This window comes from Pieris napi, chromosome 12 (assembly GCF_905475465.1).
Source record: "Pieris napi chromosome 12, ilPieNapi1.2, whole genome shotgun sequence".
Classification (NCBI taxonomy): domain Eukaryota; kingdom Metazoa; phylum Arthropoda; class Insecta; order Lepidoptera; family Pieridae; genus Pieris; species Pieris napi.
Window position 1 is genome coordinate 8093661 of NC_062245.1, and position 15218 is coordinate 8108878.

General features: G+C 34.0%; 1 protein-coding gene across 1 annotated transcript in view; it reads right to left on the reverse strand.

The window, feature by feature from the left end:
• Positions 1 to 15218, reverse strand: part of LOC125054408 (ankyrin repeat domain-containing protein 29) — a 34708-nt gene that overhangs the window by 3383 nt on the left and 16107 nt on the right. The window contains exons 2-6 of the mRNA XM_047656280.1: positions 12086 to 12196; positions 4208 to 4306; positions 1941 to 2039; positions 1018 to 1116; positions 220 to 417 (exon numbers count right to left, since the gene is read on the reverse strand). Of these exons, the coding sequence (XP_047512236.1) occupies positions 220 to 417; positions 1018 to 1116; positions 1941 to 2039; positions 4208 to 4306; positions 12086 to 12196 (606 nt within the window). The remainder of the gene's footprint in view (positions 1 to 219; positions 418 to 1017; positions 1117 to 1940; positions 2040 to 4207; positions 4307 to 12085; positions 12197 to 15218) is intronic.

The window sequence follows — 15218 nt, forward strand, 5'->3', positions numbered from 1 at the left end:
TCATTTTTCGAAAAATAAGGTCATAAAGAAGTGTCACTTCTTACGTGTGTACACTAGTACGCGCACACATTTTTTTAAAATTGTATATTTTTTATATCTCAGAGTGGGGATTTTTTATCGGAGAGTCTGTATAATAGCAATAATGTTATAGGTTTTATTAAAAGGTTTATTATTATGATCTGGGGCATTATAATTTATACTTGGATAAATTTATTTTACCTGTCGGCATACGTCAACGCGTGCGCCGTGAGCGAGCAACGTACGCGCCACGTGCGCATGTCCGCACTGCGCAGCGATCCATAGCGGCGTAGCGCGGTCTATACGTGCGAGATCAACTCTAGCACCATGTGCTAATAGCATCTCACAAACTTCTTCGTGACCATTCTGGGCTGCTATGAAGAGTGGCGTCGCTCCATCCTGATTTAATGATACTTCATTGTAATTTGTTATGATTATAATTAAAATTGAGTTTTAAATTTATTTCTTCATTCAATGTGAACCAGTAGTTTAAGAATTATTCAAATTTCTTAGTTTTGTCACTCACTAACTGACAGACCGATCATCTCAACTCTAAATCACTTCTAGATTATATAGACGCTTGAAATTTAGAATACAATAAGTGTGTATACTCGTAAATCAAGGAAAAACTAATATTTATTTAAAACGTAAATAATATTTAGCTTATTTTTTATGTTTTAAATATGTAATATATTAACTTGACAATCGCATAAAAACACAATGGTTCTCACAATAAATACATAAATTAAATTGTTTAGTGCGATTGTCAAGTCAATCTTTATATTTAAAACATAAAAGGTTTGTTATATAGATATGGTCAGTATAAGATGTAGTTAGGTAACCTTATTATGTAATAACTTAAAACAGAAAGTCCCTTAAATATTTGAATGAATTAACCGACTTGGAATTACATGGATGGAGTTTTTACGGCAGAAGAACTTTTTTGCGAGACTTGGTTTAAGTTATATTTAGATTATTAAAAGTTAAATGTTTGCATACCTTCATACAGGCATCAACTCGTGCTTCTCGCCGCAATAATTCTTCGACGACTGGAAGGTGACCGCATTGACACGCCACGAACAGGGGTGTACCACCATCCTGGAAGTCCCAATAATAATACTGTACAAATAATACCACGCTTTTCATTTAATATCACCGTAAAGTCGACTACATATTATATGTTATTTCTAATACTGGCGTGGAATATATTTGTATTATGTTATGAACACCATAAAATGTCAATGTTGAGTAATTTTCTAAATTTAATTCTCTGATTCAGAGAATTAAAGTTATTCAGTATTCAGTTCATAAAATACGTTCGCATACAAGGGGAGGGGAGGGGTCTGGCTGAGTGTGACAAGATGTGACAAGGGGGACGGGGGGTATACGGCAACGTGACGTTAGCCGTTTATCATTATTAGAAAATCCTTGGGCTTCTGAATGATATAAATATTATTTATAATATGTTCGTTATAAAAGATATTTATTAATTTATTTAAATTTTATTATAACTAAATAATAATATATAATAATATAATTTTCAGAATTTGTGTATCATTTAGAATTTATCATACTCAGCAGGGAGTCCTTAGTTTTTGTGACGAAATATTTCTAGGGGGGGGGTCACAGAAAGTGTGACACAGCGTGACAATAGGGGGGGAGGGGGTAAAAAAAAGCTGATTTTAGTGTGACGTATTTTATGAACGGCCCCTTATGTGTTACGCCATCTAACGGTGGACTTCGTAATATCGAAATAATTCAGAGCACCACCTAGCGGCAGTAACTAGTAATAACGTGCGACCAAGAGATCGATAAACAAGTGAGGTTAAATGAGTCTTATAATCTTATAAAAAGGATTTTTGAAAATTTTACCACAATTTATGAAACGATATTGTTAGTAGATTCACAATTTAAACACTTACCAATGAGGGTGCGTCAATAGAGGCTCCAGCCTCCAGCAACAACTGCGCGATGTCAATGAAGCCACCCTGCGCCGCGAAGAACAACGCCGACGTTCCTGTCTGACCACAACACGTATCTTCATATTAATTTATTTTCACATAATTTGTCTTCAAACTCTCCTCGTTGCTATAGTGTATGGTATAGTTTTAAATCACCTCGTAACTACAATAACGTATATTCCAATATTTTTTAATTTAAATTTTTCGCTACTAAACTGTATCGAAATAGGTTTTATTGTGAATTATCGTCGTCATATACGATTTTCATTCAACTAATTTTCAGTCAATTATTGAAATTGTTACCCGTTTAACATGTCCTATTAAAAGAAATGTAAAATATTCTGATTAAATTCAAGTCGTTGGTATGAAGTCGTAACTCTAAAAACGCATTAAGCACGTCCTGTTTCATTGAACAATGTTCTAAGCAATGTGACTTACATTTATTAGATTCATTAGATACCGAATAAATTTTCGAAGAATGAAATTCTTCATCGAATGTTTATATAATACTAGCTACGTTACGTACGTATACGTTGTTTTGCCATGTATATTATTTCTAGGAAACATTTTTTTAGTTCAATAAAAATATCTACTATAATAAAAAAGGGCTTGATCGAAGAGGGGTAAAAATTAAGAGTTGTATGTATTTTTTTATGCGTATAAAATATTTTTTGTTTGGCGTGGACACCCCTTATCACTTACGGGTTTGAATATGCATAAAAAATTTCATAAGAATCGATCGAGCCGTTTCGGAGGAGTATGGGAACGAACATTATATCATAACATTAGATCTTAAGAAACTATTGTTACTAACTCACTAATCAATCAATGGACTGTATTTGTCTGATTAATAAAAATTATTATATTATTATTATTATTATCACACGAGAATTATTATGTGTTAGATTTACGGAATTAGACAGCGTCATTTGTAGTTGTAACGTCCATGGGGAACCAAGTCCATGATCACTTTGTTTTGTTTATCAGAGAGGACTTTCGTATTAATCGATATATAAATGATATAAAAGTCTACTGACATGAATAGTTAATACCCACACTTTAAGGCTAAAAGTTCAAGGGGTGACGTGCTGTGCGCGAATAAAACAAAGAGGCATTGTTATAGAATTTAGCGCACTGTGTGTGAATCGTGTTGAATAGGCTCATTCAGTACGGGGATGCCCTACGAGTGCTATTCATCCCGAATGAATGGCATCTAAAATGCGTCTTTCGGGTATTTTACTAAAAAAAGCTTAATTTTGAACGAAGCTCGGTACTATATGTAAATACGTATAATGTTCAAAATTTGTTTTAGTAATTACTATCCATACTTTTACTGTAATATAACCAAGAATTACAATCTTTAATCAAGCATAATACGTATATATATTGATTCCGTAATGTAAAATTGACTCAGTATCTAATAAAATCTTGATACATAGTTCAGCACAAAAGCATAATTAAAACAGCCTGTACCTACCAAAAATTAGGCTGTTTTAATTCTCCTTCGATTCTTCGCGCTATCCGAAAGCTTTTATGACAAAAAAATATTGGTTGTTTGTAAAGTAGGTTTACGATCGAGATGTTTACGTGATAACGTCTTATTGGTGATATAAGTTTTTGGGAAGTAAGGAATTAATGAAGATAACAATTTTTTCAAATTTTAAATTACATCTATCGTTTTATTCACACTTTTGATGATAAATTTCGGGTGTAAAATGACAAGTTTACTTATTCGACTATGATATACATTTTTCTTTTCTTCATACATTCACGGAATGACTGGCAGCGCTCGAGATGAGACGGGAGATCGGTCCGTCTCTCTCTCGTTATACCTGCGATCGCGCTCGTGAGGTTTTGGTGTGACACAAGTTTCTGAACATGTCAGCCGACTAAAACGATTTTAAAGACGTTATCACAACAAAAAAATTAATAAAAATGATTCGCATCCTTGCAATCTATATTCGAGCAAGACGCAAAATGAAATTTATGTTTTTTATTAATGAGAATCGTGGTGTAATCAAATTTATTTAACACACAAAAATACGTGCAAGTAATTTCCATATAAAAATAACACTATATTTTTGATACGGTTTTCATGAAACCATAAATAAGTTCAATAAAAATTACACAAATCGTGATTATGCTAATTATAACCGCTTCAATGTCTCATGGGCCCAATTCAGTTACGGTTTCCCTTAGTTAATATATACAACGGCGAAGTCACGTACCGTCCTGCAACAAGCGGGGTCGGCGCCCTGCGCCAGCAGTTCGCGAACGCACTCCGTATGACCCATAGCCGCCGATAGGATCAGTGGAGTTGTACCATCCTGAAATTATAAAATTTATGATAAACAAGAGAGGTCATAAAGTTTTAAATGTCTCAGTATACTTTGTTTTTTTTTTAATTTCAGCGTTACGTTATCAATATTGGTCAAAATATAGAGGCATCAATTAATAAGAAAATAGTTCAAGATTTTAAGAGAATAAGTAGGAACAATGGAAAAAGAAATGATCATAGCTGCATTACATTCAAAACATGCGGAAAATGAAATAGACACTGAATTAATTTATCGATAACTGAGTGACTGGTCGGACTTGAATTCGTGTATGCGGTGATGATAGTTATTTCGACTATGGATTAGCGTGTTGTTCCCACGAGAATGTAACTGCGCGCTCCTATTTCACCATGCCTCCTGCTGATAGAGGACCAATTCCTGTTTTTAATTTATTTTATTATTATTGATTAACTATGAATTACTTAAGAAGTCATGTGTAATGGAAGCAGGTCGTTACAAACATTGTGTAAAACAAAAAAAATTGGCGATTAAAAAGAGTGGCGGAGAGTTTATTGGCAGTTTTTCTCTTCCGTTCTACGCCCTTGATTTGAGAACTGGCAGTAAATGTAAAATTAGAAGTATTAATATGTATTTATTTGTTGACGTTCATAAGTGTTTTACCTATATGAATAAAAGATTTTGACTTTCAAAGAGAAATTATCTCAGTCAATTCCTCAGACATATGCTCGGGTTTTTCCCTAACAACATATATTAAAGTTTGAAATTCAGATTATTACCTATTTAATTATAAGAAAACTAAGTTTATAGCTTCACATACCAAAGAAATAGAGCATACAATGTGTGTCAAATTTCATTGGATTGAAGTGAAAAATTTGAAAACGCAACATGCAACGACAAAGTACATTTTAATAGCATTTTAATCAATGTGAAATGCATTCGCGTCGCTCCGCCGCCCGCGGCCTCACGTGTTGTATGGAAATGGACATCTCTGGAGGCGATGTAGCATGACCACTTTTTCTGGATTCTAGGAAACTGGTTTGAAATCGCACAATCGTTTACTTGAAAAAACAAAACGAAAGGGAGTTTAGTCTTGAGTTTTACATAAATTTCTGAAGATACTACTAAAATATATTATGACAATGCAAACTCTTCTATAGATGGGATGACTGCCAAAAACAGCATTCTACGAAGTTTTCACTTATTTCACTTATTATTTTATTTGACGACTTATTGGTCTAGTGGTTAGTACCCCTGACTGCGAATCCATGGGTCCCGGGTTCGATCCCCGGCTGAGACGAACATCGATGTGATGAGCATTTGGTGTTGTGCTTAGGTCTTGGGTGTTTAAATATGTATTTATATGTCTATCTATCTATAATATGTATGTATATCCGTTACCTAGTATCCATAACACAAGCTTCACCAGCTTAGCATGGGACTAGGTCAATTGGTGTGATTTGTCTTTAAAAAAAAATTATAATGTTATCAGGCAACAATTATATCTTAAGTTCTAAAATAGGATACTTTGTCCTTATTCTTAAGCACATCTTTATCTTTAATCACAATTTTTTTTCCTTAGATAAGTATAATATGATTTTTCAAACTAATGTTATTGTTCATAGTACAGAGGGCAAACGGGCAGGAGGCTCACCCAATGTTAAGTGATAGCGCCGCCCATGGACACTCAATGCCAAAAGGCTCGCGAGTGCGTTGCCGGCCTTTAAAGATCATACGCTCTTTTCTTGAGGGATAGTCAAATTGGTTCGTAAATACTTCGCTCGGTAAAAAGGTGACACGCAGACGTCAGGGTTAATACTCTTAGTAAATGGAAAAATCTTATTTACTTGAGGCTTAAAAAAATTATGTGTTTTATTTGTAACAAGACCTTGAGCGTAAGGAGATTATACTGCATTTTATTGCGTTATCGCAAATAGTGATATTACAACCATATACATGACTATAGTTTTTACTTAGATATGTACGATATATGAGCGCCAAGATTTGTCTTTTTTTTCGGAGAAATATGCAAGGCATTTAAGACTGTAAACATAATTAGTCACGCGCGATATCTCAAGGTCGTGCCACAGTGCACTAAAATAAAATAAAATAAAAAAATAAAATATGTTTATTATGGAACATAAGATACATGTATCACTTATTCCACGTCATTAAATTTGAAGGCATCCCTACTCATCGGCAAAGAAGACAGAGGGGGTAGGCCGAGAGAAAAAGCCGGCGTAAAAAACTCTCGGTACTCTTTTAAAACAGCAAATCATCAAACAACACTTATTAAAACAAATATCGCAAATTAATTAGAAGTAGCCTGTCTAGCACTAGTCCCAGGCCCTTTTATCAACTAAATAATCGTTGACTTTATAGTAAGCCTTTTTACACAGCTTTTCTTTAATACATTTCTTAAATTTATTGTAAGGCAGTCATAAAAGAGCCTCTGGGATTTTATTAAAGAAGAGTATCCCTTTCCCCAAAAAAGAATTACTAACTTTAGATAGTCTAGTACGGGGAAATTGCAGCCTGCGTTTGTTCCGTGTGTTAACATTGTGCGTATGTTCTATTCTAGTAAACTTATCACTATTTTTGTATACATACATAATATTTTCATAAATATATTGCGAGGGAAAGGTGAGTATATTAACTTCCTTGAATTTATCTCTAAGAGATTCCCTACATTTTAAATTATAGATTGCACGAATAGCCCTCTTCTGCAGGATGAAAATAGTTTCGACATCAGCAGCATGACCCCATAATAATAAGCCATAAGTCATTAAGCTATGAAAGTAACTAAAATAAACAAGTCTAGCTGTATCGACATCAGTTAGTGAGCGAATTTTTTTAACCGCGTAGGCTGCAGAACTAAGTCTCTTCGCCAATCCGTTAATATGAGGGGACCACTGAAGTTTTGAATCCATGGTGATTCCGAGAAATACAGTTGTATCATCCAGACTCAATTCCTCACCGTTTATAATTGGTCTAGTATCCATAACCCTTGCATTTTTTGCACAAAATTTAATGCATTTTGTCTTTTTTGCATTAAGTAGAAGGTTATTCATACTAAACCAATGGACAATCGAAGACAGAGCATTGTTCACATCGTCAAAATTTGTTATTTGTCGTTTGATTTTAAAAATCAAGGACGTGTCATCAGCAAACAAAACTATCTGATGTTTTCTCTCTACCATGAAAGGTAGATCATTTATATAAACAAGAAAGAGGAAAGGGCCAAGAATTGAGCCCTGTGGTACCCCCATATCTACTGCCGACCCAGAGGACCTCTTACCATTCACTTCAACCTTCTGAGTTCTTCCGTGTAAATAGGAAGTCAGAAGATTCAGTGCGGTATTCTTGATGCCATAGTGACGGAGTTTCCCGATTAAGGTCTCGTGTTGGACACAATCAAATGCTTTGGATAAGTCGCAGAAAACACCTAAAGCGTCATGCGACTCCTCCCAAGCCTTAACTATATATCTATATAACTCAACACCGGCATCGGCTGTCGAGCGACCCTTGGTAAAACCGAACTGATTATTATGTAATAATTTGTTTACGTTAAAATGAATTACCAGTTGATTTAATATAATTTTTTCAAATATTTTACTACAAGTAGGTAGTACGGAAATTGGTCTAAAGTTACTGGGGTCGGACATACTACCTGCTTTAAATAAAGGAATAACTTTACTATGTTTCATTAGATCGGGAAACTCGCCACTTTTAATACAATTGTTGAAAATTATAGCTAGATGGGGAGCAATTACATCAATTATGCTACTAATTATTTTTACAGAAATACCCCAAAGATCGGTAGTGTTCTTAATATCTATGGTTCTAAATATCCTCACTATATCGTCGGCACCAATGGGTCGGAATGAAAAACTGACCTTGCACTCGTTTACATTATCTTTAAGCAGCGATTCAGCGAGGGCGGGAGATGATTGAAGAGATTTAGTAGTCGAAATTGGAATGTCAGAAAAGTACTTATCAAAAACAATCGCTATCTCTTCGTTAGATTTGATTATAGTGTTATCGACACATAGTTCGATGTCTTGATTGCGATCCCTGACTCTTCCAGTTTCACTATCAATTATCTTCCAAGTCATTTTAGTTTTATTGGTACTATTTTTAATCTTGTTTTTGATATTTAAGGACTTGGCCGCGTAACAAACTTTCTTAAATAATTTCGAATAATTTCGAACATAAAGAATAAATTCTTCATTATGATTGTATGACTTTTCAGCGTAAAGGTCATACAACCGTTGTCTACTTTTATAAATTCCCGCTGTCGCCCAATCACTAAACGATTTACACTGCGAATGAGAGACTTTCTTTGGGGTAAAGATTGTGTTGAACTCTTTATTAATGCAATCACTTAGATTGTTGTATTGTGTATCAACGGTAGTACCTACCGGTAATAAAGGTAGGCGTTTACCTATATTATGTCTAAATCTCACCATTCGCTTTTTATTCACTGGAACAAACACACTGCTCTTATTTACTTGTTTCACCACTTTACATTTTAGCGCCACTAACTGTCCACAATGATCTGAGCTAAGATCAGTTGTAATTGAGGTTTGCATTGCCTCTGCATCTGTAAATACATTATCTATACAAGTAGCAGTGGAGCTTGTAATTCTAGTGGGCTCAAGAAACAAGTTAACAAGATTGTAAGATTTTAATAACAGATTGAATTTTTTACTAATGGAGGTATTTTCTAATAAATTTATATTGAAGTCACCACATACAATAATATACTTATTGTTCTTAAAACTAACTTTACACAAAATTTCCTCCAACTTTTCTTCAAAAAAATCGTAAGATGCACTTGGTGGTCTGTAAACACTTAAAATAATGCAATTCTCAATCTCTATACAGGCTACTTCCAAAGAGTGTTCTACAGACAGACACACGATGTCATTACGCTCTTTATACTTTAAATTCTGAACTCAACACCAAAATGTTGTGTGCAAAACTTTTGGGACACTGAGAATTTGGGTGTTATCCTGTAACTGTGTAATGGGAGCATGGAGAGAAACACATCACTGTGACACTGTCTACAATTATAATCTTTTATGCCTAGCAATCTAAAACATTATTCTTTCGAAGCACACAGGTACATTAGTTAGTGAGCAATGTGGTACTTTAAGTATGCATTTTAAAGGTAAAATAAATTAGTAGAAATAATTGAGTAAACATTAGTTCAAAGAAATCTGTTTTTAAGATTTTTTAAATAAATTTAATAAGGCTATAGTTCAAGTATTACATACAAAGCTCTCAAAAATAATATGTAGTACATAAACGTATTATTTTTTTGTAGGAATCCTCGAAAATGTATTTCGTTTTCAAGCATAGACAATGTTTGGGTAATATGTCTAAAAGTAAATAATTACTGTTGATCTCATCAACAAATAAGAAAATCAAAGACCCCCTATAGACCCCCCCTACGTAATACTTGAACGTTAATGATAATTAGTGTTTTAATAATTTCGGTCCATTATGACAATCCATCAGGATGTGACAATAAATACATACTCGAATACGTATATAATCTAGTTCGGCTGTTAAATATTTAAAATATGTATAAATAGCCGTTTTCTTCAAGAAAACAAATTGCATTGCGCTCACGTTTAAAGCACTTTTCAGCCTTCATAAATATTGTATGCGCTTTGCTTCATGGTCCAAGGTTAAGAAAAGGGGTTATTAATAAAAAATGTGTTTATACAGTATAAGTAGTAAGATTGTGAACCCTTTCAAAAAAAAATACCTGTTTCAGCGTTCCCAGCTCTTGCATAACCAAGTTAGTACATATATATTTACTTATAATTACAATTTTGTTTTTTTTAACTGTTTAAAACGAATTCTTCTCCTTATTTTTAAACAGCGTGAGTGTACGAGTGTGTGGGTGGATGTGAATGGGTGAGTGTAATGTGTATGAATTAACTATGTGTTAGGGCTCAGTAGTTACTCTAGCTCTGCGTAAGGTGTATTGAAAAGCCAGTCCTTAAGCCATTTTTTAAAATGGTGGACAGTGAGCGGGAACATGTTAAGCAGCCTTTTTTATTATTGCCGTAGTGTAGTCTGTAGTCTGCCTGCGTCTGGCGTATTTTTTAGAATTATTACATTTGAGCAAAAGTGCAAAAAAGAGCATTAGTTTCCTTACTTAAGTATATAGGCGAGATTTATATGTACCGGAACGCGGATGAAGCTTTTCGTATAATTTATTATTATAATTTATACTATTTTACTTATGAGAAATATTACAATATAGAAACAGCACACGTATATATAGCGGTTGCTCCAGATCGTTAACCTACAATTTTCAAGAAGAGTGTTAAATGTATGCGTTATTTTTACATCGCTATAAAAGTAACGAGTGCCTTATGAATGAGTGCTTGATGATGGAGTTGGAAAATAATGCATAGTTTGTGAAGCTTGTCTACAGCTTCCGGCTTTTTAAATGGAGTTGTAATAGAATGAACGTAGAGAATTCAGGCAATCATATTTTAAAATTAAGCCATAATTTATCGTACTGAAAAAGCATATAATATATGGAAGATTACAGATAGAAGAATTATACCTATTATCTACCGTTTCGGGGGTAGGTACATATATTGTAGTAGTAGTATAGAATTTCCCAACCTAATCGACTAAGGGTAAGAGCTATGTAGTCTTTAAAGACCAGTGACGCACTTGCGAGCCTTCTGACGGCGGTATCACACATCATCATGCTTCTTCTGCCCGTTTGCTCCCTGTTCCTTCGGTATAGCGGTTTCCCTTTTTATATGCTAACTTACTATCCTCAGCATAAGGGCTTTAAAAAATAACGTTTTGGTTCAGGTTTAGGATTAAAACGCTTTGTAAATATGTGAGGAACATGTATACTAACTTTTTTAGTATAGTAGTTTATTCTAAGAGTACATTGTCTTCACATATAATTATTTAACAAATGTAACAAAATATTGTAAACCTATTTTAAAAGAGTAAGTGTGGAGTTTCTTGCCCATTCTTCTCCGCTCGAAACTACCTTTTGGAAGGGGCAACTAGAATCTTCTTTATATTTTTTTTTGACGTTCAAAAGTGCCATTTTAGATGGTCTAATTGAAATAAATGATTTAACTTTGACTTTATAAAAATAGTATAGATAAGATAATTAAAAAAGTTTTAGATTTGTTCTCGAGATTTTGGTCACGTTAGTCATTAGTCAATAATTACATCACCACGATGTCTGGCGAATTTGAAATTACTTCGCAAAATAATGAAATCAATGGCATTGATTAGCATACCGGATTTGTGACTTTCCAAAGATTTTAACGGCACTTAGGACATTTTATCTCAAACTCTTAAATCCTTATACATATATATAAATATAGGATTTCGGCCAAGATATGCGAAACAGATATTATCTCATAAATTTTATTAGCTATAAAAATACTCTCCACGATAAAAAGCTCATTTATGTTTTTCATAATAGATACGCAGTCAACTTTTGTTAATAGAGATTATTATGATAAATAAACGAATCTAAAAATGTTTTAGTTTGGAGCCACAGTAAGCTTCTACTTGTCTGCTTGTATTAATCGACAGTCAAAGCGTCTACCGCCACATTTGATTGCATCTTTTCTTAATTTTTTTATACAACCTACATACCATTATTACATCCACACTAAATTATTTAATCGATGCCACGTACTTTATGTTGTTCTCCGATTGAATACAATTATAACAATTTGTCAATAAAATATTACAACAGAAAAATTATTTATTACCCGGATATAATTAATGTTATGTGTAAATACTTACTCGATCCCGTGAGTCAATATGCACTTTGCCGGTGTCGAGAAGCTGTCGCAGCCGCGGGCAGTCACCACGGAGCGCAGCCAGGTGGAACTGAACATCACTGCGTGATTCTTTCTGGAAAGGTATAAATATATATAGATATACTAGCAGACCGGCCAAGCGTTGCTGTGGCTAAGGTTTTTGTTATATTACATAGTAGCAAACTATTCAAGGGAAACGGTAGGAGAACACCAATCATGGGGACCATGCTTTTTTGGTGGTTATGCCATTAAATTGTAGCGTATGTGAAACGTTGGTACTTTCAACACAGCGCCATCTGCTAGAATTGCGACTATCAAATTATAAACAAATATTTTGCAGTAAAATAATATTGCTGGTATAAATTGAGATGTAAGCTATCCTATCTTTTAAGTTGGATCAAACTACACATGGTGTGCAAATTTGATTGATATCGGTTCGGTAGTTTAGGAGTCCATAGCGGACAAACAACGTGACACGTAATTTATATATATTAAGATTATCACGATATCTTGGAGAGTTTACCATATTAAATGAAACTTTGAATCCATAACCCCGGGGACATCTTGCCGTCATCAAAATGCTGCTTATATTCAAGATATACTATTGATAACTACAGATATGCATTTTAATTTAAAAATATTTCAAGTGATTGGATTAATAAAAAAAAATATTTATACTATATTTAATGAATCTATCCCCCCTCCCAGTGTCAGCAGAAGTTAGCAAAGCACTTCAATGGTATTATGGGTTGCTATATCAATAAAGTTGTAATTAATTACTGCTGACGTAAACACCATGTAAATCCCCCCTCACCGCAGGTCATCAAAAATAAGAAAATCAAAGACCCCCTGACTCCCCTCCCCCTAATTAGTGCTTATGTAATACTTAAACGACCCTATATAGTAAATTAACAAAATAATAATTTAATTGCAATTTGCATTGATATCGAATACTTCAGTACATTACATAAGGAAAAGTAAATTTGTGTAATCCTATACAAAAATAAGGAAAATGAGTGTGTTCTGATATGACGACCCACTCCACAACTCACAGAAGAATGCAATTGTCATTTAACCATACAAAGAACTGAATGGGCACAAAAAGCGTGTCATTCAGAGTATTTATCGCATCGGCGGATAATTGCAAAGTTATCAACGGTACAATTAACTGTTCCTACAAATCACACACGCAAGCCGGGTTATGCTCAAATCGAACCAGCTTTTATATTATTATTGCTAGTATTTAGTCCGGTTTCCCACCCAACGCATAACAGTAGGCACGATCTACCATGGGTTGAGATATTTCTCATGATTGATTAGTCTTCTTTAGTTCTACAAAGAAATCAAATGATAGCGTATATAATATATATATATTACTAGCAGACCGGTCAAGCGTTGCTGTGGCTAAGGTTTTTGTTATATGACATAGTAGTAAATTATTCAAGGGAAACGGTAGGAGAACACCGGTCATGGGGACCACCATGCTTTTTTGGTTGGTATGCCATTAAATTGTAGCTTATGTGAAACGTTGGTACTTTCAACACAGCGCCATCTGTTAGAATTGTGACTATCAAATAATAAACAAATATTTTGCAATAAAATAATATTACGGGTATAAATTGAGATGTAAGCTATCCTATCTTTTAAGTTGGATCAAACTACACACGGTGTGCAAATTTGATTGATATCGGTTCGGTGTTTAGGAGTCCATAGCGGACAAACAACGTGACACGTAATTTATATATATGTATTAAGATGATGGTATTTAAAAGTCTAAATATTCTACTGTAACGTCTTAAAAAGGTTTATTTAAATAAATATATACAACATAACTATAAAGTCAATAAAACAGAAGAAAAATTAGTTTTCAATTATTTTGTTCAATACACAATTTTCTTTGAAGTTCCTGACGACATTTGTAAGCCATACAGTTAGAAATGTATGAATCAATAATCGCATTATAGGTCGTATGCAAATAAAATGTAGCAAAGTTCATATACAGTAGATTATTACTAGTACAGTCAAAACAGTTTACGACGGCATCGTTTAAAACAACATACCGGTTATACCTATTTACCAAAATCAAAGGTCCCGGCTGAATTATATTAGACCGCCTTATAAAAAAAAAACAGATTTTGTCAAAGTAGAAAAATGATAATTATATGCACAAAATGTATTTTTATTATAATTTTCATGTGAAATAAATAAAATGTAGTTTTGTTTTATACATCCAATATATTAATCACACATTCAATAATAAGTATATCTTAGGTACTTAATAACAACGTCATCGGCTGTTACGACTATCGGTTTTTACGACCAATGAGCTTTAGTAAGAAAGCGGTGACATAGGTACTAAACCTGTGTCGTCGCTTTACGCTTACTCCCGCACACAAAAATTTCGCACATGGAAAATCTTTGAATTATGATTGTTTAATCACAGCCTTGCGATTCTGTAACTCACTTTTCGAACTCACACAGTGGTTTTCGCATCGGCGGTCGCTCTTAAATCAGTCGTGAAGCAGTCATTTTATGATTTGGCATTCTGAAAAGGTGGGAGCTTGTAGTTTATTGTTAATCAGAATGCCAAATCATAAAATGACTGCTTCTCGACTGATTTAAGAGCGACCGCCGATGCGAAAACCGCTGTGTGAGTTCGAAAAGTGAGTTACAGAATCGCAGGGCTGTACTCTTTACACTTGTCACGCATCTTATTTATCTACGTATAAATTAATAATTAATTACATAAATAAACCGTCGTAATTTGTGAAGAGATAAAGTTAACAATTGTTGTCGTCCCTAGTAAAGCTATAATTTGCGATCGTAATGAGGACAAGGAAATTATAGCGTCTGGCGCAGTCGTTTAATGTAATTACAATCACTTAGACTCAACTGTGCCATTGCCAACAATATGGGTTTAGGACCGGAGCTAGTCTAAAAACCGCTATTGACAATCAGGAGTCACTAAGTCTTCAGGATCGTAATCCTAGTCAATTTTTTTGAAATATAACGTGTTATACTTATCGTATAACGTGTTAAACTGAATGTTTTAACGTTATAATCGTGTATCTATAGGTAGGAGTTCTTCGGGTGTAATGCCGGTTCTCTATCCGTAA